Source organism: Macadamia integrifolia, chromosome 6 (genome assembly GCF_013358625.1).
Source record: "Macadamia integrifolia cultivar HAES 741 chromosome 6, SCU_Mint_v3, whole genome shotgun sequence".
Classification (NCBI taxonomy): domain Eukaryota; kingdom Viridiplantae; phylum Streptophyta; class Magnoliopsida; order Proteales; family Proteaceae; genus Macadamia; species Macadamia integrifolia.
The window spans coordinates 14311950-14339036 of NC_056562.1; the positions used below are offsets into that span (position 1 = coordinate 14311950).

The window sequence follows — 27087 nt, forward strand, 5'->3', positions numbered from 1 at the left end:
CTGATTGCAGCCTTTGTGTAAGTATAGGCATTTTCATTTGCTTTCTGAATTTAAAGTGTGTTAGAAGCTTGTTAATTGAAAATTGCTTAGGATGCTGATGATCATTTTATAAGTTAAAAGCTTTTGTCAGGTAAGTGTCCATAAAGTGTCGCAGTTCTTTATTTTGTTGGACATTAAACTGAGCATCTGGTTCAAAATTTCTCTTATTTTCTATTGTAGACTGTTGGACTCACCTTCGATCCTGCGTTGTAATAGTAATAGTGTTGCATGCAATGTCATATGTTATCTGAAGAGGCTTGAGCTATTGGAATCCTCCTGGTTTTTGGATAAATAGCAGTGGTGGGATTCGGTTACTTTGGTGTCTCTTCTCCTGGAGACTCAGTGTGTTGTGCCCTTGGAGTTCCTTTTTTTCTGTTTTTTTGGGGTAAAACCCTCTTTAAAATTTGAAATTCTTAAAAACTTAATACTTTCCTCGCGAAGAGCTACAAAAGGAAACACTAAACAGAATCTTTTTCTCTTTCCTTCAATCCCCATTCCAACCCCCTTGTGTGGGTTTTGGTCAAAATTGATCATCCTGCTAGAAACTAGAAACATTTGGAATATTTGGTCAAAATTTACAACTAAGCTTTGAATCCCTCCTTTAGCTGTAAATGTTAAGTTTTCAATCTTTTCTCAGTTAGGATTTTGTATTTGTCCTTCAATTAGGATTCTTTTTAGTGTTTTTGGTAGATGGTGTTGCAGAAGGTGATTGGAGTGCTAGAGAAATTAGAGTATAGTATTTACTGGAGAATAGGCTTGTGTTTGCCTTAATCAATTCTTGCAGATTGATTCATTCCCTTCGATCTTAGGATCGTTCCTAGGATTGGTTTTGGCTGTGATCATGCAGCCAAAATAGATTAAGTGATCAGATTTTTGTACAATGAAGGAAAATTAGTAGGTGTGATTATCACGTTGGGTGAGAGCTCATGGAGAAAGTGAGATTTTCCAGTGATCAAAGGAGGATGATTTGGCAATAACCCAGTTCTGTTTTTTTCTTTTTCCCCGGATATTAAGAAAAGAGAAACTTACAACAAAGAAGAAAGGATGGAATTATCAAGCTTACATCTATTGAGTTTGAAGTCTTACAACCATTGCCCTATAGTAGGCTCAAGACAAAAAGAGATAAGAGGGGATAGTGCTATAAACATCTAGAAGTAGAGGAATCATGCTTCAAGGCCATGAAGTGGGTGTGTGATCCACACACAAAAAGGTTGTACAGGTCTTCAGAATTTGTCCAAGCTTCCCTAATCGTTCAGCCACTTACTTGTGCTTCCTGCACCCCAAGGAGAAACCCCCTAGTAGAAGATTCGATGATATTGGATAATAAAAAAGGAAGCATATGAGTTCAGGAGCGATGATGAATTCATTTTTGGATATGGCATTATAGACTTCCCCAGTCCTCCACTTTCCCTTTCTGAAACAACAAGATATGAATTACAACTGATAAATATCTAGGGTATAAATATCAAGGGTTCTTTGACCATAGCCATGGAGAATTATGTTCTAAAGTACATTTATGTGGTGATAACAAAGATATGGCGACTCATCGGCAGCATGGATATGGGATTCTCTTTGGAGCAATGTTCCTATGATATTTCTTATCATTGGGCGTTTGATAAGCTTCATGTTTTGCTCAGCGATGGCACTTTTGCTACTGTGGTTTCGAAAGTGGCGGTGCTACGTAAGTAGAAACATGTCCCATTTACTGCCATTTATAAAGAGGTGAAGAGATGTATTTATGAAAACAAAAGAAAAAAGTGTTGCATATGAGCTGTACACTTTTGCCATGGAGAGTATGAGATGGAGTGGGTAGTTACCTGAAGGGGAGGGGATTCAGACTCTACGTCTTTACGTACATACAGCAGATCTCATGAAAATCCCAAAGCGAAACCAAATCCCAAATGGTTTTTTTTTTTTGGGTAGGAAAGTCATCTATTGATGTCCACGGATTACACATCCGTTTTCTGAAAAATAATCACTATATAAGCAGGGATCGGAATTGGGCCAAACTATCCTATCAGCAACAGATAGTGCCCTCCTTGTAAGGGAATCAGCAAAACAGTTGCTCTCCCTTGAAACATAATGAAAAGTACATGTTTTCAGATACGATATCAAATGCCTGAATCCATGATAAGTGACTGAATCGACAAAGCTGGAGGATTCTTTGTTTGGTCTTGCCAACATAAAATCACCTCACGGTTATCACTCTCCACCATTAGCCGATCCATCTTATCAGCTATTGCCTCTAGAATACTGTCCTGAAGAGCCAAAGTTTCCCCAACTAAAATAGCTGTAAATTTGGTAGGCTTTAAGACTGCCACATGTGATATGCCTTGATGATCACGAATCACCATGCCCACACCACTTAACCTTTTATCAAGGTGCAAGGAGGCGTCAGTATTCAGTTTGAAATAACCAACTGGTGGAGGTATCCATTTCCTTATGGTATACTCACTACCACAAAGGAACAATAGTTTGCTGTGAACCATCATCTAGAGATAGGAATTCAGCATAACCTTTCTAAACAGCCTCAACTACTTCCATAGGTGTCCATCTCCTTCTGTTAAAAACCAAATCATTTTGTGCTTTCCATAAATGCTAGCATATGAAAGAGCATAATGCACTGGTTTCTCGAGACACCTTTTTACCACGAGAAGAAAAGGAAGACCATCCTTAAATCCATTTATGGAGTTGAGCATCATCAGGGACAATATAAGACAGGTTGCATCCAAACCACATAGCCTTTGCAAAGTTACAAGATAGTAAAATGTGATCATTTGTTTCAGAGATAGTTCCACACCTGAGACAAATAGGATCAATAGGAACTTCCCTTCGACTAAGAGCCGAAGAAGATGCAATACCATCAGCACATGAACGCCATAAAAAATTCTTCATATTAGGCAGAATATTACACTTCCAAATAGACTTCCATACAGTTGATGGTACCGCCCTCCACCTTTGAGACTTTGCAGTGGACGGTTTACTCAATTCCTTGTCCGGCCAAACGGTTTTTCAAAGGGTCCTACTTAATGGTTTTATAGGTTTTATTTTCAATTTTGTTGTCAATTTTGAGTTACCAAATTTAAGCCCAATGGGATTGGGGAATGAACCTTTTTATTTATTTAATAGTTTATTTTGTTTTTGGTAGGATATTTGTTCAATAGTTTAGACCCTATAGTATGGTTTAAGTATCGCTATCTTATCAATCGTATTGGTCATATCATATCAGTATCGATTGAAACTGATCCGATCCTTGATCAATTCAGATCGATTGTCCGTATCGTTTCAAAGGTAACACAGTACAAAAAGTGTACTTTCAAAAAAAAAAAAAAAAAAGGCCAAAACCGACCAATACATGTTAATCCAATCCGTTCCAGATTGGAACCGGATAGGTATTGACAGATACTGATTCCAATACTGATACCATCCCTTAAATAACTAAATCCATCCCCGAAGAGTCGAATTCATAACCTTTTTATTCTGAGGTGTTGCTCTTCGCCAACTAAGCAACCCCACATGGTTTAAAGAATCGGTATTGTATTGGCTGTATTAGTCATATCGTATCAGTATTAGCTCAGATTGATCCTCAATCATTGACTAACCCGGATCGATTATCCATATCGTTTATGGAGGTTAAAAAAAAAAAAAAAAAAAAAAAAAAAAACTTTTTCTAGAAAGCAACAGATAAAAGTGACCGATACACACTTATCCTGTCCGATACCGATCCGGATGCCAAGAACTAAATCCATGGTCAGGGTTGAATGAACCTATTTAAGTTGGGCTTGACTGCTTGAGCCGCGACATTTGAACTCAAATTGTGACTTAAGAAAATAAGAATAATAATAATTTATAGTGTAAATCCAGAACAAAACAATGCCATGACTGATTGTTTAGTATGTATAGTTCTAGTCGAATTTAATTGGTTCAATCTAACGGTTTATCGGTTCAAAATCATACCAAATCGTTTACTAAACGGTTTACTTTTTAAACCAAAATCCAACCAATTAATAAACGGCATATTGGTCCAGTTTAAAGAGTTAGATTCGGTTTCGTTGTAACGGCTAAGGTTCAGTCCTTCTGTTCGGATTTTGTATCTGTCCTTCTTCAATTAGGATTCTGTCTGGTGTTTCCTTTAAATATGATCAGCCCCCTCCTCTTACTCCTCCTACCTAGTCCTTCTTCCTACTTCTGCAACTATGCCTTCTAGTAGTCCAATCTATTTAGTGGGTCAGGTTAGTTAAGCTCTATCTTCCATTCGATTGCAGATACAAACTCTTTTAACAGTTATTGATCGACTCAATTTGGGTTGTTTCTCTGTTCTAGTAAAATCCTGTTCACTACTTATTTCCATTTGGTTGTTATAACTCGAGCAAGCGAGAATGGGAATTGGTTATAGCAATGGAGGAGGAAGTAGTGCCAAACTGGAAGATTTGGATCTGGATGTCATCATCGAAATCTTTTCAAGACTACCTGCTGATACTCTCATTCGATTAAGGAGTGTATGTAAGCTCTGGAACAACTTGATACGAGACCCTGTATTCATTGACTTGCACCTGAAGAAATTGATGCAAACACCACCATCTCAGGTCATCCTTGCACTAGACACAAGCTTCAAGAATACGAGGAGGGGTTTGTTTTTGGTAGATGGGGTTGAAGAATATCAATGGAGGGCTAGAGAAATTCAAGTTGAGTATTTGCAGGATAATAGGCTCGATGTGGTTGGTTCTTGCAATGGATTGGTTTGTATGGCTCCAACGAATCATTTTGATTCAATCTTCATCTGTAATCCAATTACAGGTGAGTGCTTGTGTTTGCCTGAATCAAATCTTATTGCTGATGGGTTAATTTCCTTTCGTTCTCTGTTCGTTTCTAGGATTGGTTTTGGCTATGATCATGTAGCCAAAAAATATAAAGTGATCCGATTTTTGTACGATGAAAGAAAATTAGTGGGTGAGATTAACACATTAGGTGAAAGTTCATGGAGAAAGTTAGATTTTTCAGTGAACAGAGAAGGATGGTTTGGCCTTAACTCGTCGAAAGCATTGTTCTTGAATGGGTTCCTATATTGGATGATCAAAAGGGTGCCAGATGAGTTGCTGAGTGGTGATGAATTCATTCTTGCATTTGATATCTGCAGTGAAAACTTCTGCATTATAGACTTCCCTCCTCCACTTTCTGAACCAATATATGAATTACAATTAATAAACATCAAGGGTTCTTTGGCTATAGCAATTGAGAATTATGATCAAAATTTTGGTCTGGTGATATCAAGGATATGGCGACTTGTCGGCAGCATGGCTGTGGGGTTCTCTTTGGAACAATGTTCCTACGATATTTCTTGTCATCAGCAATACAATAAGCGTTATGCTTTGCTCAGCGATGGCACTTTGCTACTAAAGCGTCGAAGATGTGGACGCTTCGTTAGATTTACTCCGTACCATTCCAAACAGAAGCATATGACAGGGACAGGGAAGATGAGTTTCACAGAGAAGAATTTGAGTGTATCACAAATGTGTGAACCATATCTGTTCACGCCAAGCTTAGTTTCCCTCAATGATACTGGAGTCTCTTTTTTTTAGTTCTGTTTCCTGTCAAGCTTTGTTTCCCTCAGTGATATCAAAATAGTCAATCATTGTTTTGTTTCTTTCTTATTTCAAGTCTCTCTGATTAATGAAAAACTACATTGAACAGGTTTTTCTTCAATGGAATTTTAAATTAAGGAAGTCCACAACCATGTACAATGGTATGCATAACTTTTTCCAGTTTAACTAAGAGGACCTTACATGTATGAGCCCACCCAGTGCATTGTGTGATTGCATTGGCCACTAAAGATGATCAGCAAGGCTAGAAACAAGGCCAATCTAAAAAATACACAGTAGGGTATGGAAATTGGTTAGAAAATCCATTGTTTGGGAACTATACAGCACCAACCCATTAGTTTCCGATTGTTTGAGTAGCTTATTAATTGCTTTGAATCTTAAGTTTACCCATCTAATAAGGTGTATAAAGGACCCACCAACATGCAAATTTGTAGTAAGGTAAGACCAAGGGCCACCTTATAAGAATTGGATGAACAAGGTCTTCTAGAGGAGAAGAAAATGCAAATAAGTGGCATTGTTCTACTATGAGTCAAATTTCACAAACAAACAGAGCATTACAAGCATAGAACTAGATCCATTCATTGACGCCCACTCACCTCTCCTTTCAACAAGTCTATACAATTCAAAATTGATGGCACAAAAAAAATGAGTGATGATTGATCAGAAACATGGATCTCCTATTATAAAGATGAATTGGTCTCACAGGCAGTAACCAAGGGCAGAGGGTGAAACCTCGTCAACTTGATTGAATTGAATCATACATCCAGGGACAATGCACTTATTGGGCAGTAGCTGATACCAGATTCACTGCTCTGTGTAAATACCTCAAAGTTGCTGGCAGTAAATGTTTGGTTAGATTGGAAGGATATTTGTCTTCCTGTGCGCACATATCCACAATATTCTACTTCATACACAGTTGTGTCCTTCATGAACGCAGAGACTGCAATGCCAACTCCTTCCCCTGCATATTCACATTAAAAGCCTAAGATGATTGTGACTACAACTACAAAGGTTTTGACACAAAATATACCTGTTGTGGTTCCAAACTGAAAACAAAAAGGGAAGGGAAAAGATTGTTTTTGAATAGCTGTAGCACTGATATGCATATGAAAAAGAGAGAATTTGAAACTCCAGGGCTGTACCATGCGTGATAAGCAACAAGTTTTCGCGAGGATATTTGTCTGCCAGTGCATGAATAACCTGTTTGTATCGAGCCCTTGCATCCATCAAAGACTCCTCCCACTTTGGCAACTATAATTCCTCATGGACAACCTGAATGTCAGTAAAACACACATACACTAACCCATTGCATGGAAAAAGTATATGCATGAATTCCACAGCTAGGCTGCTGTAAACAAGAAAATGAAACCGAAAAATTTGAGGAGTTGTTGAGTTTACAAATTTACCTCTTGGTACACACATTCTGCAGAGTGATCCACTGTCCCGGCCGGGAGCATCTCTTCAAGTTTGGAGATATTGAAACCCCAGTTGCCATCTTTAGGAGTCAAATTAGGACTTATAGCTTCCCTACTTAATACCTCACATAATCCATTCTCAATTGAGACCTATACAACACCCAAAGAGCTCAAAAACAAAAGATAGCATGCCAAATAAGCCAGTTAATGAGGAAAATAATTACCATTCAATTAAGAGTCCAAAATTAGGCTATGAACCAACAGTCTTTATTGGATACCAAAGTGGCCCAGGAAATTAAGCAAACCAGGTCCTGTTGGTCACAGAATACATCAAATGAACTGCAATTTGTTCAACACATTTAACCAATTGGAGAATTTTTTCATAATTGCAGTTTTGATCAAGGAACAATTCTGGCTGCGAAAGCAAATCCATCAGCCAATCTCTGTTTCTTTTTCAAACTTAAGTCTCTTGAAACTTCAGATTGTTGTTATGGTCACCACAGACCACAATTTCATGGGAGCTGCTCAAGTTGGGGGAGCAGTCTAATCAAAACATTGTGAATAAACAAGCACCCAAATTAAATTACTACTTCACTACCAACCCAAGACTCCCAAGATCAAATTAAAATTTAGAAATTGAAATGATAATATCAGATGTATTTTCAATATACACATAATTGGGCGGGTCACATGCTGCCATCATTATATCTGTTTCAGAGATCCTCTCCAACAAATTAGAGATCAATGACAGGTCCAAAGAAGACATCGTGGAAAAAGATCACTTCTTTCCACAGAACCAGTAGTTCAAAATCCTAGCAGCACAAAAAATTTCCCCGATTTCTATTTGACATTTTAACAAACCCAAATAATAATCCCTAAATTATTTGATTACACAATCCAAAAGCAACAAAAGCCCATCATGGAACCACAATGAGAGATCTAATTCAGATCAAAATACTAACAAATATCAGTAATCTAGCAGCAAACCTTGAGTTTGGAAGGATCGATGGGAACATTTTCGCTAGTCATCTCGATATTATTATCACGGACAGCGCATAGAGAAGAGACAACCTCTGAAGCGGTTTGGATGCAACGAAGGAAAGGGGAAACGAACACTCTATGGATAGGGAAGTCGAGCCGTTCACGAAGCTTTCTTCCGGTGCAGAAGGCTCTAACCCTTCCCGTTTCAGCCAAGGGAGGATCCCAAGGTCGCCGTGCCGTGGTGAACCACAAGGGTTCCGAATTGTCCAGCCGATCGCCATGTCTCATCACGATCACATTTTGATGAAACTGATTGTAATTGTTCGACTGATGCTGATGCTCTTTCTGCCCTTGGCTTTGCTTTTCTTGGGGTTCCAGCATTTATTCCTCAGCTCGAAATTTGCAGAGAAGAACTGAAGAAAGAAAGAGAGAGAGAGAGGATCGATCGATCGATAATGGTGAGGAAGAACAAAAGGAGAGGGTTCCTGTATCTTCCTTTTGGAGACGCGCATTTCTGGTTTCCGGGAGCTGACGTGGAAAGGTGTAAGTTTACGTGACCATAGATTTGGTCACGTGACTAACTTCCCTGACCATGTATCGCTGTCCTTTCTTTCTTCTACGGTTTTATATGCTTCAAAACACTGTGGCGTCAGTAGTGGAAACGGAATAGGTATCTAAAGGGTCTTTTGGTAAATTAACTTTATCTAATAGCCTCGTGAAAAGCTGGGCCAATGGCATGGTGATCAGGCCCATTAGACCACACAATTGGGCTTTGTTATTTTATTCATTGTTAGGCTAAAGAGGCCCATTCATGAAAAATATTTCCTACATCCACTAGTTTGGATTTTGAAAATATTTTCTAAATCACCAAAATTATTTATTACTCAAGGTACGAGGAAAAAAATGAACTTCCTGAAATACCCAAACACTTTGTCTTCTCTCTCCATTTTTTGTTATTCTCATTTTATTTATTTATTTATTATTATTTTTTTTATAGTTTTTTATACAAATGTGGAACCTACCACCATCTCCTCGATCCTTCTTCAGGCCACACCATCTCCTGCCACTGTAACCCCACAATTCTACCTTCACCTACAACACACCATCCCTCTCCTACTCACACTCTCTACCCACCTTTCTACGATGAGCTTTTGTTGTACCACATTACAATTGTGCCTCATGTATAGTCATAGTTGTGGAAATCCCTATACTAACTAAAGTTGGCGATATGGGTTGAGTAAAACCACATTTTTCCATTCTTTATTTTTTGGACTGGTAGAAACTAGAAACCAAGGGTTTTCAAATTTTTTTTTTTTCTTGGTGAATAAGGTTTTTCATTCAATAGGAAAAGTTCATAAAACCAAAAGTCTTTGCTAATGTGGATAGTTATATGGTTATCTTTTTTTATTTGGTGAAAAGTGAAAAGTAACATGGTTACCTTGAGTCTTGACACTGCATAAAGGAAGAATTATTGGATTGGCCATATTTCGGATTTTGTAACCACAATGTATAAAGCCCTTCTTCTTGTTGCTTCAATAATCAATACATTAAACATAATAGATTTTTTAAAACGTGGAGTGTTTAAATGACTTGTATATGGGTATTTAAAACTTAATACCTTTGAGTTGTCAGTTTATTATTTGAAGTCTTTTTAAAATTTAAGTTGAATAAAGAAAGGATATAAACAGAAATAAATTGAAAGTGTCGCATCAAAAAATATATTGAAAGTGATATATCATTATGTCATTATCAAAAGATACCATCAATATCATGTACATTTTGTAGTAGACATATGAAATGGCATTATTACTCATTTAAAAAATAAAATGTATGTTACACTCTAAGACAGTGTTTGGTAACTAAGAGAAGAAGAAAAAAAGTGCCAAAATTGTAATTTTTTCTTGATTTAAGAAATTCTCTTTGTACTTAGCATGTCCTGAACCAGAAGAAGATTCTTTTTTCAATTTTGAAAATTTACCTCGAGAATGATAAAGTTTTATTTTGTTGCAAACAAATAAAATCTTGTCAAAAGCACAAGAAAACATGAGAAAATACAATTTTTTTTCTTTTCTTCTCTTCTAATGATAAGTAAACATACATACTTTTTAAATTTTCTTACCATTTCATTTCATTTCTATTATTCTTAGATTCTTTTTTATTTTATTTTCATTTCATTTCATTTCTTCTCTTGCCAGGCTGTGTTTGGTAGTCAAGGGAAGGAAAAAATAAAATACAAAATTCAAAAATTGTACTATTTTCTTAGTTTAAAAGATTCTCATTGTGCTTGGCATGTCATTGACCAAGAGAAGATTCTTTTTTGAATTTCAAAATTCACCTTGTGAATTGTGAAGTTTTCTTTTGCTACTAATAAAAGAATTTTGTCAGAAACACATGAAAACATAAGAAAATTAAAAAAATTTGCCTTTCTTTTTTTCTAATGAAATCCTAATTAAAAAACTTCTTGGATCACGACATTGAAAGCTCAAAGAGAAAATTTTAAACCTCTTTTGGCTATCAAACACAACCTAAGGGCAAAAAAATTAAATAAATAAAAAAATAGAATGATTTATATCAACCTCCCTTGGCGTTTATTTATATTACATCTTTCCTCTTAAAAAATTGTTTATTACATTTAAACCTAAAAAAATAACACCATTAGACTATTATACTAGTCTTAGTTTTAGAATAAAAAAAGGTGTTATTACCTTTCTTCTTCTTTTTCTTCCCACTTTTAAATGTAACCAAATTCCGTTTGTTCTAAATGAAAATGGAGATCAGAAGAGGAAGTTCCACTGCTACTGCTATGAATATCCTCTTCTACAATTGCAACACCATTACTCCATTAGCATTCCAGTCCCAATCAGCCACAGTTCTGATTGTCGAAACAGCAAGACAGAGTAACATTAGAGCTTGCAGTTCCACTCTCCATCTCCTCGCTGATGGTGATGGTGGTCCCTTTATTCCCCACCATTAATGCCAATGCCTCATCATGACTTTCTCTCTCCTGTTCAACTCCATTCATTACCTCATCAAAGCATCAAAATGTTATTCCCTGTAGTATCCTCTGCCTTCTCTTCAGTCTCTAGCCCACCACTAGCTACACTTGATGGGTTCATATTCATCCCCATGCTTTGATTTTGATCTCTACCATTAATGATTTTGGTAGCTTTCTTTTTCATGGCAGATCTGGCCGTCCGACCTCCTCTTCTCTTGGATCCGGTGCTTAACTTGGTTAAGTCCTTGAGTGTCGGTGGTAGGCTTTCATTGCCAAGTTTTTTGAAGCACGTACCTAAAACTTTTCAATTATTATTATTATTATTATTATTATTATTATTATTATGGACGAGTGGTAGTAGGACGTACGTATTGGAATCTTACTTTCACTTTCTATTAATATTAACCGTCCATTTAAGTTTAGATTAATTTAAATTATCTATTAGTTTTTTATATTGTAACTGATTCCTAGTTTTCAGGGTAGAGAGATGACGGATGTGGTTATTTAACTTGTTTAATATTTTCTTATATAAATAAATAAAAATCCAATATAAACGAACTCCTCCTTCGATTTTATTGGGAAATCTTAACTCTCTCTCTCTCTCTCCTTGCTTTTTCTTCAACGTTGTTCTTTCTTTCTGCAGCCGCCATCATCATCATCTCTCTCGCTCTCTCTCTCAAAATAGGATGAGATAAGAAAAAAATCAACATAACTATTTTCAGGCACTGAGCATATGAGAGACTTGGTCACACTTATCCAAATACCATGTCTACATATTAATCATCAGAGAAGGGATTTGGACAGTAAAGCTTGCATGTATGGCAAAAGGCAAATTTGAATTTATAAAGTGAACAAAGCTATTGAATATCTAGGATTTTATTATTACTTATTGGGTAGATATTATTAACCTATGAGAATTTATCATGGATGCAAATCTTCACTGAAATTGGTAAACAAAACTTCAACTAGACTGGAAAACGATGAAAAAGGAAGAAGACAGAAGGAACAACCTTGAAGAAGAAGCAAGGAGAGAGAGAAAGAGAGGACCGAGATTTCTAAGCGGAATGAAAAGAGGAGTCCGCTTATATTGGGATTTTGATTATTTATTTATTTAAATATTAATAATATTAAACAGAGTTGTAACTGTTTACAACTCTGTTAGCAGGATTAACATATTTAACACGTGTCAATCATATCACTTACGTAAACATTCACCGAACTCCGAACGTTCCGCATTCCTATTTTTCTGCACGTACCGTGACCATTTTGCCTATTATTATTATAGGTGGAAATGTTAGTTATTACGGTTGTAACCTGTTATTCTATCCTATATAAGAGGAATTACTATGTAATAGAAGGGAGACCACTAAATCAAAACTCCTATTTTCTCTTTAGAGGAATATTCTCTCTTGAGGACGAGGTTAGGCGACCTCCTAATACGCCCAACTCCCTATTTTTTTTCTCTTTTTCCTATTTTCCCTCCCTCTTTCTACTGTGTACGTATCAATTCTCCTGCTCAGATGAGTCCTTGTAGTTTTTTTATCTCGTTTGTTCTTCATTGCAATTGAGCAGCTATGAGCGACCACATATTTCACCAAAAAAAGAAAAGAAAACCCCCCCCCCCAAATTTAACTTATTCATCTCGATCATTCTCAGAGTCTCAATCAGACGGAAATGAGTCATTTACTAAAGTGGCGAAGGATACTCCATCTATTGTTTCTTCCTCTTCCGATCTCCATTTCCATTTATAACAAATGGAATTTTGTTACTTTTAGAAGTGGGAAGAAGAAGAGAAGAAGCGCAATTATGTCCTTTTGTGTTCTAAAACTAACACTAATCTAACGAGGTTTCTTTTTTGGATTTAAATGTAACAAAGAATTTTTTTGGAGGAGGATATAATATAGGCAAACGCTGGGGGAGATTGATGTAAATCACCCAAAAAAATATGATTACAATTTATTTGATATATAAAGGTGTGAAAGTCAATAGGAAAATACCTTTAAAATACTTTTTAAAGTTTTATCCTAAAACATCGTTAAGTAACATGTTCCGAAAGTCTAAGAACCAATGAATTCTGCCATTTTGGTTAAATTGTTAGAAATTGCTAATTCATGACCAATTTGTGGTCAACTTAAAGATTTTCCAAATTGTTTCAAAGTTGAACCAAGCTCATAATACTTTATTCTTTGTTTATCCCAAACATAATTGGATTAACTCTTAATTCAAGTATAGATATGAATCTTCATGAAATTTATAAATAACGACTTCTTGATGGATATGGTAGTTCGTGGTATGTTTTTTAGGTAGTTGGGCTCTAGTGTAAGTCCAGGGTAGGTATTTGGTTCGATCCTTCTACCCCCATCTTCTTAAAATATAACAATAGTAGGTTGATAGTTAGTAATATGTAAGGGTGTCAATGGTCTGGCCATGTCGGTCTTGATCAGGCCTGTACCCTTGCACCGTGACTTGTTTATTTAAGAAATGAGTCGGTCTTGATTGGGATTGATTGTGTTACATACTTTAACTAGCCTTCTACTAATCAGGCTAATCGGGTCGCACTCGGGCCTTAAACGAGCTTTAATTGTCTTAGATTTCAAAATTTTTAATATATTTATTAAAACATTAATAATTTAAAAATATACTTTACACTTGATTACTATCGGTAAAAATATCAATACATACCTTATTCTAACCCCTCCCCCCCCCAAAAAAATCAAAATATATATATAAACGGCAGGACTTAGTCAATTTTGTAATCAGTCAAGCGTTCATTGGACTTACACTGTGCATCGAGAACAACCGATTATAAATGAGTCAAGCTTGAGTCCTGGACATTTATTAATTAGGCCGATCTCTATCGGGTTTTGATAAGGATGGGCTCGGTAGGGCTTGAAATTGACATTTCTAGTCATTAGTGTGTTGGCCCTTGTTGGTCCCTTGTGGGTCCCTTATTTTGGCCCTTGGAATGTGGGTCTTGCATTGGGAAAAAAAATAAAGTTGGACCACAATCATCACATCTTGGGTCAATGCATGGGCTCACCGGGGTGTTTGCACTTTCATACGGCCCATCTGGTAGGCTATGTAGCATCGGTGATCGTCTCCCCATGTCTATCTATCTCTCCATCTTATGGAGACTAATGCACTCTACATATTTAGATAAGGAACTCAATCTTGGTACTGCTTTAGTCGCTTCTTTTGTAATGAAATAAATGGAGAAAATTTTCCAACATCCACCTAGCATCTTTTTTAGAGGGGAACCAATTAGTAAATTTATTGCAGCTAGGCAAATGTGGTTAAGAAAACAGCCATGAAAGCTCTGCATAGAACCTCATAACCTTTCATCTAGAATCAAGGGTCATAAGTGTTCTGCCCTTTGTGGTAGGAAGTCAATAATATCATTGTTATTCTATGATACCCTACAAATACCATTTGAATGTTCTCTCTAGGTGTGTATGGGATTTTTTTTTTTTTTTTTTTTTTTTTGTGCAGAAAAACAATTTATTCATAAGGACTGAGGCAAAAAAAATAACTTTACATAATTCTAGAGCTCCTCCGTAAAGGAGGACTTGGCCGCTAGATGACTTAGGTGTGGAAAAACTCAGTCTTCCATTTTTTTCTAAAGAGATTCCCCGACATTGATACTTTCATATTCTAGAAGGTTATTTATTTATTTATTTTTTAAGTTTAAGGAATACCTTAAATATCTTTCATAAATGGGGTCCTGAAGCCTAATCTATTTGACAGATAAAAAGTGGTTAGAAACTTGTACAGGTGAGTTCTAAATGTTATGAATTGAATTGACAGGAGAAAGAGAAGAAAAGAAAACAATTGAAAGATAATTCCTTGGGGCCACTTGCTTGGAGAGGACATGAGACTCTGCCTTAGGAAATGAGGTTTCATGATCAAAACTTCGCCGCTATATAATTTATTGGGGCCACTTGCTTGAGGTTCACTAGGGTCCAGGAGCTCCCAGTTTGTATGTGATACGGGGGTCATGTACTAGCCCAAGGGGGATTTAGTCGGCCTAAAGTCGGATACCTCTCCTCTCCAGTTAAAAAAAAAAAAAAAATTCTGAAATATATAATTTTTAGTAAGTTGACTGTTGATGGGAGAAAAAGGAAATAGATGTAGGATACCGCATCAACAGATAATAATAATCATTTATCTAGTTTTAATGAAAAAGATCCCACCACGGTTTTCCCCCTCTCTCTCTCTCTCTCTTTAATATATATATATTTTTTAAACCACGGCTTTCTAACATAATTAACAATGGCGTTTAAGTTTACACTTTCTCTCCCAAGCCAAATTGTGGATATTGTACAATGAACAATAGGTTAGTGCACTTCCACTTTTGGTGTTGTGGAAAATATTATAATTATAACTTTCCTTTTGTATTTAATTTTTAGAAAAAATAATCTCCTCATTGTCATTATCACTCACCTTCTCTTACCCTACCCCCGCCTCTGAAAACAAAATTCTTGTAACCTCCCCCAACATGTGGGGTCCCTTTGTACATGAACCTTGTGGTGTCCCTCCAGTTTTAGTGCACCAAATCAATTCTATTGGTACAAATGGACGAATAAGACCGATCTAATATCAGTACCTAAAACATTTTCCCATTAATTTCGGGTGTGAGTGGAGATGCAGGGGTTGGGAACTTGGGGTGGCACCTATACCATCCTCGTGTCCTCGCAAGATATTATTTAGATAAAGGAAGAAAGTTTCATTAGAAGAAAAAAAAGAAAAATCCCATTGGCATAAGTACACGCCTAGACGTATGAGTGTGAAAAGACCATGTTACCCTTGTGTTGAAGATACTCACCACTCAGGATTAAATAGTCCTTTGGTTTTTTTTTTAAGTAGCTTTTATTTTGACTTGATCCTTTGTGGCACAATAGAGCTTTCGATGTATATCAAATATCCAAAAGTGCCTTGGATTGAGCATTTCTGATCATTAAATGCATGTCAAACACCCTCGCAACGCCACAGAGGAATTCAATCCCATCATTTTCTTAGCTGTTCTCATTCAGGTGGATCAAGCTCTTCTTCAATGACTGCACCTCTCAACACCCTTTTAATGATCATCTAAAGGTTATCGGGGCTTGATCACACATCCTAACATCTGTCAACACTTGAGGATGTGTGTCAAAGCTTTTTCAACCTTTGAATGGATTGTTAAAGAATCATTGGCGTTGGAAAAGATCCCAATCCCATTCAGGTTGTTCTTGCGCGCGTGGGCTGGGCTTAGTGATTAGTTATTGCACGTTTATTGCGCCCGATATACAACAGTGCTTATATGGCATGTATGACGTCATCTCATTGATTGTCTTCGGCGGCTTGGCCGACGTTTTCACGTATCGAGTGACTCGACTCCTTACAAAAAGTAAGGGCAGCCAAGTTGTCGGAAATGATCTCTATCTCCTTAAACTGTGTGCGAGAATTAAGACACAGAGCCTCAGAGACCGAGAGAGGATCTATTTCTGAGCTTAGGATTTCCTGCTACTGCGTTTTCGTGAATTCGATTTTATTTTTATTTTCCTGTTAATTTCTTTAGTTCCTCCTCAATTCGATCGAAGATGGAGGAAGTCGATCATCTGGCTCCTGAAAGAAATAAGGCTCAATTCGATGTTGAAGCTATGAAGATAGTCTGGGCTGGTTCTAAGCACGCACTCGAAGTCTCTGACAGAATGGCTCGTCTTGTTGCTAGCGATCCCGTAAGTTTTTCTCCCTTCTTTTCTGTTCGATTTCGTGACCGTGTATACTGATTGTTTCTGTTTCTTTCCGGAATTTGAATAGTCACACATTTGGTTTTTTTTCCCCAAAAATTTTACTTTTTCTTCAACGGGATACAAGCAATCAGTGTGTTGAGCGTTCGAAGATTTTTTTTTTTTTTGGGGACAATTGAAGATTATTAGAAGTTTTCTTTTTCTGAGTTTCTGAGCTACAATCAATCTGTTAATCTGGAACGTATAATTAATGATTGAAAAGTTTTGACCGAGTTCCGTACATACGGATCCTCTGCTGCTTGCTTCTTTATTTTCAAGATTTTTGTGCCTCTTTCTTATCTGTGCTCATGTGAATGGGTAGGTATGTTGTTTTTTTTGGTCTCTCGATTGGTTTTATATTTATTAATGAGAGGACCAACCGATCTCCATTGTTTCTACCTTCACCTGCAGGCTTTTGGCAAGGATGACAGGACTAGGCTAAGTCGAAAAGAGTTATTTAAAAACACTCTGAGGAAAGCGGCTTATGCGTGGAAACGGATCATTGAGCTCCGTCTCACTGGTTGGTCTCCTCTTGAGTTTGCAGACATTTAAACCAATATTTTATAAGCTCTCAGTTCTTTAACAAAATCCTGTTGATTGCTTTCTCAATAATTACTTTTGATGGTTAATTCTTTCTAAACGTCCGAGCTTTATCTTTACAGAAGAAGAGGCATCCAGGCTGAGGTATTATATAGACGAAACTGCTTATACGGATCTACACTGGGTCAGTGACTTGTGAATAAAATGGTTTTTGCAGTTTGAAGGTCATTTCTCTTTCTGTTAGGCATGAAATAAAATGTTTATACTCATCGACATCCCAAGTTATAGGAACCAATGTGGTTTCCAAGATAAATTATAAATTTAGGATGAGCATTAGAGTCTGTCAATGTACTCTAAACTTCCTGCGTGTATCTCTTCATATAGTCAGATGGGTGAAGATCATGCTTTAAATTATGACTCACAACATTCAAGAAGTAAACAACGTTCCTGAATAAAAATGTGCTCTCGCATTGCCACTACGGTCAAGGAAGTCAAGCTTAGCAGCTACACTCATGCTATCAACACTAATTTGTGCAGCCCTGCTCTCTCCTTTACCCTCTTCCCTCCTTCCACCCACCTACCAAATCCTCCTCATTTGCCTTCTTCATCAAAACAGCAGAAACAGCGTTACCTCCCATGATGTTAAGAGACTGAAATAAAACCTTGCACGGACCAGACCAACCTTCCTCCTGTTCAATATGTGCCTCCAGCTGTACAAGTGCGCAGGGCTCATGAATGAAGCAGTCTCTGTTCGATGAAATTCTCGAGTGGACGCTGATCTAAAGGACCACTCATTTCAGGATATACCCGTCATGGGCCTATAGCCGAAACTTTGATGATTTTCCAGAACATGTTTCAAAATGCTAGTTACACGTTAAAACCGGATTCTTTTGTTTTTTCCACTGTTTTGCATGTATGCGCTACAGCCAAAAATATCATCTATGGGCGTCAAGTCCATTGCCAGATTTTAAAAACTGAGGGCATCATGGACTCATTTGTGGAGAATGCACTTGTGACCATGTATGCTAGCTGTGGATCTCTTCAAGTTTCTTCGCTTGCATTTTCCTGTATTTATGGCCTCACTTGGCGTCTTGGAGTTCAATGCCAAGTCCTAAGTGGAGAAAAGGGTTAAATCTCTCTAGTGATATGATATGGGCTGGAATCCAGCTGGATGTATTTGCTTTCTCAATGGCTATTGGGCCTTCTGCAGAGTTGAGCTGCTAGGTTTTGGAATGCAGGTCCATTGCTTTATCATTAAGATGGATTTTGCTTCTTACCTGTTTATCCGTAACAGTTAATAGACTTTTATGCAAGCTGTGGGGTATATGGATTTGTCAAGGCAAGTATTTGACAACATGGTTCGAGGGCCTGGTTTCAGGCATGGTTTCGGCTAGGCTTGAAACCAAGATTTGGCGAGATCTTGCTGAAACCATGTATTTTTTGGCAGCAAGTCTTGAGGTTGGGTTTTAGTGGCAATATGACCAAGTAAGGTCCTGAAACTTGTCATCCAACTGATTTTAGGCCTGCTAAATACAGTGGGAACATTAAATTTGAAAAAATGAAACCCAAAATGATATTTTGACTTCAGACTATATGTTGGTAGTTTACTTTACCTGTATACGATCTCTACTCTAGGCTATACCACACAATTTTAAGTACTACTAGAACATATATAAATGATATAATTCAATTAAAGCAACTTAAACAATAAAAAATACATAAAATTATTCACAACTTAAATAATGTGAATCCACTTGCTCCAAGCTCCCTTGGGTGTGATTTGATAAAAAATTGCACCAAAAACCAAATTTGGGGGACTTTGCGTCAAAACAGGCCAAGACTTGCTAGTTCACTGAGACTCAGTCTCGTGAAATGGAGTATATATATTGCATGGGTTAAGTAATTTCAATGGAGATACCACGAAACGAGAATTGGGTCGAGATATCAAAATCTCGTATGAGATTATGTATTATTTGTCTATCGCCTTAGGTATCGTGTCGAGATATTCCGAAACTGAGAAAATACAAAGATTTCAATGAGTTCTCGAACCATGTTTGGCAATAGTGCAATAGGAGATTTGGTTTCTTGGAAGACAATATTCTCGGGCTATGTTCATAACACACTCATAACCATGAAGTGCTGAATATTTTCCAAACCTTTATGTGTGAACTTTCCAATTGTGATAAGTGCACATTGGCAAACATGCTTCAAGCTGTCACTAGCTTTGGATCTTTGAATCTTGCCACACAGATTCATGGATAAATATATTATACTCAAGGCTGGTGTTGAATCAAACCTTTATTTGATCAGTTTTCTTCCTTATATGTACACTTAGTGCATTGATTTCAATGGTTTAGTTGACATGGATGGAGTTTTTCCTAGCAAGGATTTAGTTCATAGTATTGGTACTGGTATCGGTTGCCGATGATGCCGATACGCAGATCAATTATTTTAACAAAAAAAAAAAAAAAAGGATGTCTGTACCATATTGATCAGGTATTGGTATTGGTCACATTGATACCAATACCTGAAACCATGGTTCCTGGCAAGGTAATGCAGTTCAAGGAAATTACTGTTCATATGACACTGTTCTAGTGTGAACAGTGATACTGTTCTTGCAGTACTATTCACGTGAACAGTGGTGTGGGCCCCATATGGACAGCTAGAGTGGAAGATTAAGAATTGCTGTGATCCTTATCTAGTTACTATTTTTGTTACTTTCTATTTCTTTGTAATGACATTATTTAGATAGGTAATTTCTATTTTCAGTTTTAGAAACTAGATATCTATTATAGTAATAGCATCCTAGGAAGTTTCTCTTGCTGTGTAACACTCTCCCACGCATGAAGAGTTCTGTTTTTGTACTTTGATTTACTTTATTTTATAATACAAGAAAGGGGAGACATCCCCATCGGTTTTGGTTGAGGAAAGGTGCTCTTGTGAGTGTGTGCTCCTATGAATTCCAGGAAGAATCCCTGTGCGGGTAGAAAGATAAAGAGTGCATAAGATTTTTAATGTTTTCTTTATGTACAAAGTAACAAAGATTATGATTAGATTAATGACGGTGGACCTTTTTTCAGTCATTTACTGAATAATAAATCACTACAAGTGGCAGAGATACACGATTTAAATAACGGAAGATCCAATATTTGAAAATTGTATCTAGAATAACTGGAAAAGTGGAAACAAGACCAGATTTGGAGTCGTAGCAGCAGCCTTGTTGTGGTGAAGCATAACTGCAGGCCTTTGGTGGTGAAGCCAAGGTCATATCCCCCTTTCATTTCCTTCATCTTCTCTATTTCTCATTCCATCTGTCATACCTGTCCTGCGATCTCCTGCATATCCCTTCACTGTCGAGGTTCAGGCTCAGGTAACAGCAATACTGATCGATCTATAGTTTAATTAGTTAATTGTTACTGTTTTCAATTTCCAATCAGTTCTGATATTTCCCTACGCTGTTAGTGGCTGCGATAGGGTTGTTTTAACAGCATCATATATTAAATTCAGTCCTTGATTTCTGAAGATCTGACCCTTAGACTGAGTTATGATTTATTTATGTTATTCCTTTTCTGGTCTCTCCCCTTCGATCAGAGTCTGAACCCATCAGACCATTGGGTTAAAGCTGCATGAGTTTCACATCATTTTCTATTTTCTGTTCCTACCTGTCTCTCTATACACCCATATTTTAGGTGTATAATCAACCCGTCAAGACCTTCCTTCAACTGGATTATCATTTTCATCTGACGGCCAGATTAGGAGAAACTACAACTACAACAAACTCAGCCTTATCCCAATTATAAGGATTCGGCTACATGGATCCGAGCAGAAACAAAAAAGACAACAAAAAAAGGAGAAATGGAAGTAAAAGGAAAGAAGTAGAAGTTCAGATTTGTAGAAACTGTTATAGTAATATTCTGTCCATAAGTTCTATTGGGTTTTAGTCACTGACTCACTGCGATTCTGGATTTCTGTAGGTGTGTTAAGTGTTGTTCTTTTCCAGCCTATCATACAGTTGGAATGTAAGGTTTGTGATAAACTAAGAGAGAAGAAGAAAGAGAGAGAGAGAAGTAGAAGATTCGGTTGGAGAGGAAGAAGATTAAGAAGAAGAATAGGAATGGTAGAATGTGTGTGTTGTGAGTAAAGTCTCACTAACACCAATATATTGCTCTACTAATATATTTACATGATATTACATATACCTCCCTAAGGAGGGAAATGAAAATAAAACATATAATGACAAATTATTAAACTACCCTTACAGAAAATAACTAATATCTCTAACACTCCCCCTCAAGCTGGAGAATAAATATCATGCATTCCCAGCTTGGATAATAGAGAACTAACTGATGATGAAGAAGACCCTTTGTGAAGATATCAGCCAGCTGATCTCCAGTCCTCACAAAAGGTGTGCATATGCAACCAATATCAATCTTCTCTTTAATGAAGTGTCTATCCACCTCTATGTGCTTTGTCCTGTCATGTTGCACAGGGTAATGGGCGATACTTATGGCAGCCTTGTTGTAACAATAGAGCCTCATAGGTGCCTCAGTATCAAATCCCAACTCTTGAACCAACATTCTCAACCAGAGAAGTTCACATACGCCATGAGCCATGGCTCTAAATTCTGCCTCTGCACTAGACCGAGCCACCACAGCTTGTTTCTTGCTCCGCCATATAACTAGGTTACCTACAAATGTGTAGTAACTTGAAGTAGATCTCCAATCAGAGACTGAGCCAGCCCAATCTACATTAGTGAAGCCTTCTATCCTCATATGGTTATATTTGGTAAAAAGTAGTCCTTTTCCTGGAGAGGACTTAAAGTATCGGAGGATGCGGCCCACTCGTGGGAGCATGCATAAACTGACTCACCACCCCCACTGCATAAGTAATATCTGGACGAGTTAAGGACAAATAAATGAGCTTCCCAACTAGCCTTTGATATTTCCCTACATCAACAAGAGGAGGGCCAGCATCTTCTCCCAGCTTAAGATTCTGCTCAATAGGAGAACTTGCAGGCTTGCAGCCTAACATCCTTGTTTATTTCAATAGGTCTAGAAAAAACTTCATTTGGCATATATTTATACCCTTTTTTATCTAGACACTTCAATCCCCAGGAAATATTTTAAGGGTCCAAGGTCCTTAATCTCAAACTGTTGGGCTAAGTAGTTCTTCAAATTGGCTGTCTCAGTCCTATCATCACCGGTTACCACAATGTCATCCACATAGACAATCAAGGCTGTAATGGTGCCGTTACCATGCTTGGTAAACAAGGTGTGGTCAGCCTGACTTTGAGAATAACCATTCTTCAAGATAGCCTATCGGAACCTTTCAAACCAGGCCTTTGGAGACTGTTTAAGGCCATATAGGGCCTTCTTCAGAAGACACTTTTCCTGCAGCAGAAAGAAACTTAAATCCAGGAGGAGTTTGCATATACACCTCCTCTTCCAAGTCACCATGTAAAAAAGCATTATTCACATCCAATTGATACAGTGGCCAATCCCTATTTGCTGCTAGAGACAAAAGGACCCTTATAGTGTTATGCTTAGCCATAAGAGCAAATGTCTCCTGATAGTCAATCCTATACACTTAACTGTATCCTTTCGCCACCAGCCTTGCTTTGTACCTCTCAATAGTACCATCTGACTGGTACTTGATTGTGTAGACCCACCTGCATCCAACTGGAGTTCTTCCCCTTAGAAGGTTAACCAATTTCTAGGTACAATTTTTTTTCAAGGGCTTTCATTTCCTCAGTCATGGCTTGCTTCCACTTAGGGTCAGACATAGCTTCAGACACATTCTTGGGAATAGAAGCAGATGAGAGAGCAATGATAAATGCAACACCTGTAGGGGAGAGAGAGTCATAGGAAACAAACTGGGCATAGGGTTAGTACAAGCCCTCTTTCCCTTCCTAATAGCAATAGGAAGATCTAACTCTGATGGGGAAGGAAGGATATTACCTGACTGAAGAGGGTAGATCTCAGGAGTTGGATTCAAAGAGGACTCTTGGTAGGTCTTCTTATTCCTTATTGTATACACAATGGTCTCTTTTGCATTTCCTGAACCTGAACCTGAACCTGAACTACAACCACCTTTTGAATGATCACCAACATAAAAAATATCCACCTCTTTGTGTTTCCCAATGTCAAGCATAAAAGGGGAGATAGGCAATGGGGAAAGAAAAGGAATCTCATCAGTAGCCTTTTCACCTCCATTATGCTCCCCCTTGAAAAGGATGCTGAGAAGAGGCAAAAAAAGGGCAGACTCAAGGAAGGTGACATCTTTAGAGAGAAGCCTTTGTCTGGAAGAAGGATGATAGCACTTGTATTCCTTGGTAGTGGAGGAGTAGCCAAGAAAGATGCATGTAAGGGCCTTGGGGTCCAGTTTAGTCCGGGAAGACTTATTAACATGGACATAACAGATGCACCCAAACACTTTGGGGGGAAGGGAGAAAGAAGAAGATTGGGGAGACAAGATGTCCAATGGAGTTTTGGAGCTAAGGAGCTGTATTGGCATACGGTTGATCAAATAAGCAGCAGTAAGGATAGCATCAGACCAAAAAGTTTTTGGGACATGCATGCCAAAGAGAAGACTCTTACTGACTTCCAACAAATGGCGGTTTTTTCTCTTAGCTACCCCATTCTGTTGGGGTGTGTCAACGCAAGCTAGCTGATGGATAATGTCATGGTCAGTAAAAATGTCTTGAAGACCACCATACATCTACTCCCCCCCTTTGTCAGACCGAACAATTTTAATTTTGGTGTCAAACTGTATACATATCATATGATAAATTTAAAAGGCATCATACACATCACTCTTGTGCTTCATTAGAACAGTCCAAGTAACACGAGATAAATCATCAACAAAGGAGACAAAGTAACGAAAACCAAGTAAAGAGGTAGTAGTAGAGGGCCCCCAAACATGAGAGTGTACAATGTGAAAGGGAACAATAGATCTATTACCATGATAAGGATAAGAAGAACGACAATGTTTAGCAAAAATACATGGTTTACAATGAAAGGCATGAGAATGCGGAAACGGAGTAAATAAATGAGGTAATTGTTTCCTTATAACAACAAAAGATGGATGTCTTAAACGTTGGTGCCACAACATCATAGAATCCATAGAACTGTTATCAGTACGTCCACACACATAAGACTGAGCTGTAGCCAAAAGAGGTGATTGGGGGGTTCAAGTAGGTAAAGTCCTTTCTCTTCACTTCCACTGCTAATAATCCTCTTAGTCACCAAATCCTGAAAGAGAAAATGAGAAGGAAAAAATGTGATACAACAACTTAAGGATTTTGTCAGGTGACTCACAGGTAAGAGATTACGTGTAAGGGCAGGAACATGAAGAACAGAATCAAGTGAAATAGAGGAAGTAATAGGGATGCTACCTTTAAAGGAAATGGAGGAAAGAGAGCCATCGGCAACCCTGACCTTATCTCTAGGGGAACAAATAGAGTATATATCGTAAGAATGGGACGTACCAGTCATACGATCCGTAGCACCCAAATCAATAACCCAAGATGGAGCTGTGGAAGGGGCAGATGAGGAAACCTGCAAAGCGGAAGCTGAGGACTCTGGCACTGTAAGGGAAGAAGATGCGCCTCCCAGTTGAGACATGACCCTACGGAATGCTGCAATATCCTCCCTAGTAAGAGAACTATGCTCTGGCTGTGGGCTAGGAGCAGACCCTGTAGTAACATGCTAAGTCTCAACACTGTGGGCTCTAGCTCCCCCACTACGGCCACCACGAGCACCACTAGAACCACCATGAGGAGGTTGACTATAAAGAGCCCAACATCTATCTTTGGTGTGCCCAGACTTCCCACAATGATCACAATGTCTATCCTCTCCACGAGGTGGGCCTTGGCCTCTGTCACCACCACAGCAATCTTTCTGAGAGCTAGTAGTAAGAGCAGACCGCTCAAGAGGAGAAGCATGTGCCATGGCCAACTGCCTGGTCTCCTCACTCTGCAAATAGCTACACACTTCATCAAGGGATGGAAGTGGAGACCAGCCCAATATTTGTATCCGGAATGGCTCATACTCGGGATTCAACCCACCAAGCAACAGAAGAACCCGCTCCTTCTCAAGTTTTTGGTAAACTTTAGCTTCATCCTTGGGATTGGATAGTTGGAGGTCTCTATAGTGATCATACTCTTCCCAGAGACTAATGACAGTGTTATAGTACTCAGAAATGGTTTTATCTCCTTGCTTCATGCCAATAACCTTCTGAAGTAATTGATAAACCTTGGCCGAGTCGCCCACACGGTCAAAGGTTTTAGTAACACTGTACCAGATATCTTTGGCAATTTCTTTCCTCATAAACCTTCTTCCAATTTCAGGTTTCATGGAGAAAATTAGCCATGTCATAATAGTGGAGTTTTCAGTCTCCCACTTGAGATGTGTTGGGTCATCTAGTTGAGGAGCCTTAATGGAACCTGTAATATACCCTAGCTTTCCCCTACTGCACAAGGAAAGCTTCACAGAATGGGCCCAATCCAAATAGATGGTGGTGTCTAGCTTCACAATAGAAATCTGAGTATGGGGGTTATCAAAAAACATAGGCGTAGGAGGGACACTACTCGATGCACTAGCTGAAACATCACCAAAGAGGGCTCCAAGTCCACTATCTTCAGACATCGTGTGGATAAGGAGTCACAAACACAATGGGGAGCACACTCTACCCAAAAAATCTCTTTATAGATACTCAGAGATAAATCCCACAAAGGGAAGAAACATTATGCCAAAGGAAAAAACTGATCAAGGCATACTTTAGGAGAAGAAAAATAGGTTATAACTCCACATAATCCATCAAATACAGCTCACAGTCCAACACCACCAAAAAACACAATTTGCAGCCAGTAGAGAGCAAAAACAGGGTAGGGCGGTACCTGAAAAATGGGAGAATCAGAGGTTGTGAGCTCACACATCTGTCCCTTTAAAACCGAAGGCCTGGGGGCCTAATGGAGGGGGCTTGGGCGATACAAATGAGCCATACACCACCCCCAATGGTGGCCGGATGAGAGAGAAAGAAGATTTGTAATGTAAGGAGGGCGGTAATCTGTGTACAGGTTCTAACAGCTCTCCAACAGCTTCAGCCCTTCAAAAGACCCTCTCAAAAGCTTGCTTGGACCTTCTTTCAACCTCATCCCACAAATACTTCAAGTCCTTTCACATATTGGTCTCTACCTTGGAACCTACTTGTAACCTAGGGTTCTAAAGAGAGGAAAGTAGAATAGGGGAACCTGAAAATCGACTCTCTAACCAAGATTTCTTGCTTTGATACCGAGTTAGAATGTAAGTTTTGTGATAAACTAAGAGGGAAGAAGAAAGAGAGAGAGAAGAAGAAGATTCGGTTGGAGAGGAAGAAGATGGTAGAATGTGTGTTGTGAGTAAAGTCTCACTAACACCAACATATTGCTTCACTAATATATTTACATGATATTACACATACCTCCCTAAGGAGGGAAATGAAAATAAAACATATAGTGACAAATTACTAAACTACCCTTACAGAAAATAACTAATATCTCTGACACATACAAAGGGTGTCAAAGTTCAGACTGAACCGGTCAGTCCAAGTGAAAACCGACTGGTTCAGCCTGGACCAAACTGAACCCTTATCAGTTTGGTTGGGGATGGGTTTTTATGGAACCTGTAGAAACCGAAACCAAACTGGATTGAACCTGATAAAAACTGAGACCAGACCAATCGTAACCAGATAAAAAAACTAAAACACCCCCCCCA

At 38.1% G+C, this 27087-nt stretch overlaps 3 protein-coding genes across 3 annotated transcripts in view; 2 read left to right on the forward strand and 1 right to left on the reverse strand.

The window, feature by feature from the left end:
* The first annotated feature begins 4418 nt into the window (after positions 1–4418).
* LOC122082080 (F-box protein At3g07870-like) lies at positions 4419–5618 on the forward strand. The gene has a single exon (XM_042649572.1). It carries the CDS (start codon positions 4419–4421, stop codon positions 5616–5618), a length of 1200 nt encoding a protein of 399 aa, XP_042505506.1.
* A 505-nt stretch (positions 5619–6123) lies between these two features.
* On the reverse strand, positions 6124–8544 carry LOC122080951. Its single transcript, XM_042647853.1, has 4 exons — positions 8042–8544; positions 7046–7204; positions 6782–6890; positions 6124–6600 (listed from the first exon to the last, which is right to left on the reverse strand). Exons 1-4 carry the CDS (start codon positions 8414–8416, stop codon positions 6395–6397), a joined length of 849 nt encoding a protein of 282 aa, XP_042503787.1. The 5' UTR covers positions 8417–8544; the 3' UTR covers positions 6124–6394.
* A 7863-nt stretch (positions 8545–16407) lies between these two features.
* LOC122082081 (peroxisomal acyl-coenzyme A oxidase 1-like) overlaps positions 16408–27087 on the forward strand; it is a 33205-nt gene continuing 22525 nt past the window's right edge. Inside the window, exons 1-3 of the mRNA XM_042649573.1 lie at positions 16408–16744; positions 17207–17315; positions 17458–17519. Of these exons, the coding sequence (XP_042505507.1) occupies positions 16607–16744; positions 17207–17315; positions 17458–17519 (309 nt within the window). The 5' untranslated portion in view covers positions 16408–16606. The remainder of the gene's footprint in view (positions 16745–17206; positions 17316–17457; positions 17520–27087) is intronic.

Excerpts from the sequence above, each read along its gene's own strand:
- LOC122080951 (XM_042647853.1), bottom strand. The coding sequence starts at position 8,416 with ATGCTGGAACCCCAAGAAAAGCAAAGCCAAGGGCAGAAAGAGCATCAG. Across the intron at positions 7,205-8,041 it reads TCGATCCTTCCAAACTCAAG|GTCTCAATTGAGAATGGATT; the intron begins GTTTGCTGCTAG and ends GGTGTTGTATAG. Across the intron at positions 6,891-7,045 it reads CAGAATGTGTGTACCAAGAG|TTGCCAAAGTGGGAGGAGTC; the intron begins GTAAATTTGTAA and ends GAGGAATTATAG.
- LOC122082080 (XM_042649572.1), top strand. The coding sequence starts at position 4,419 with ATGGGAATTGGTTATAGCAATGGAGGAGGAAGTAGTGCCAAACTGGAA.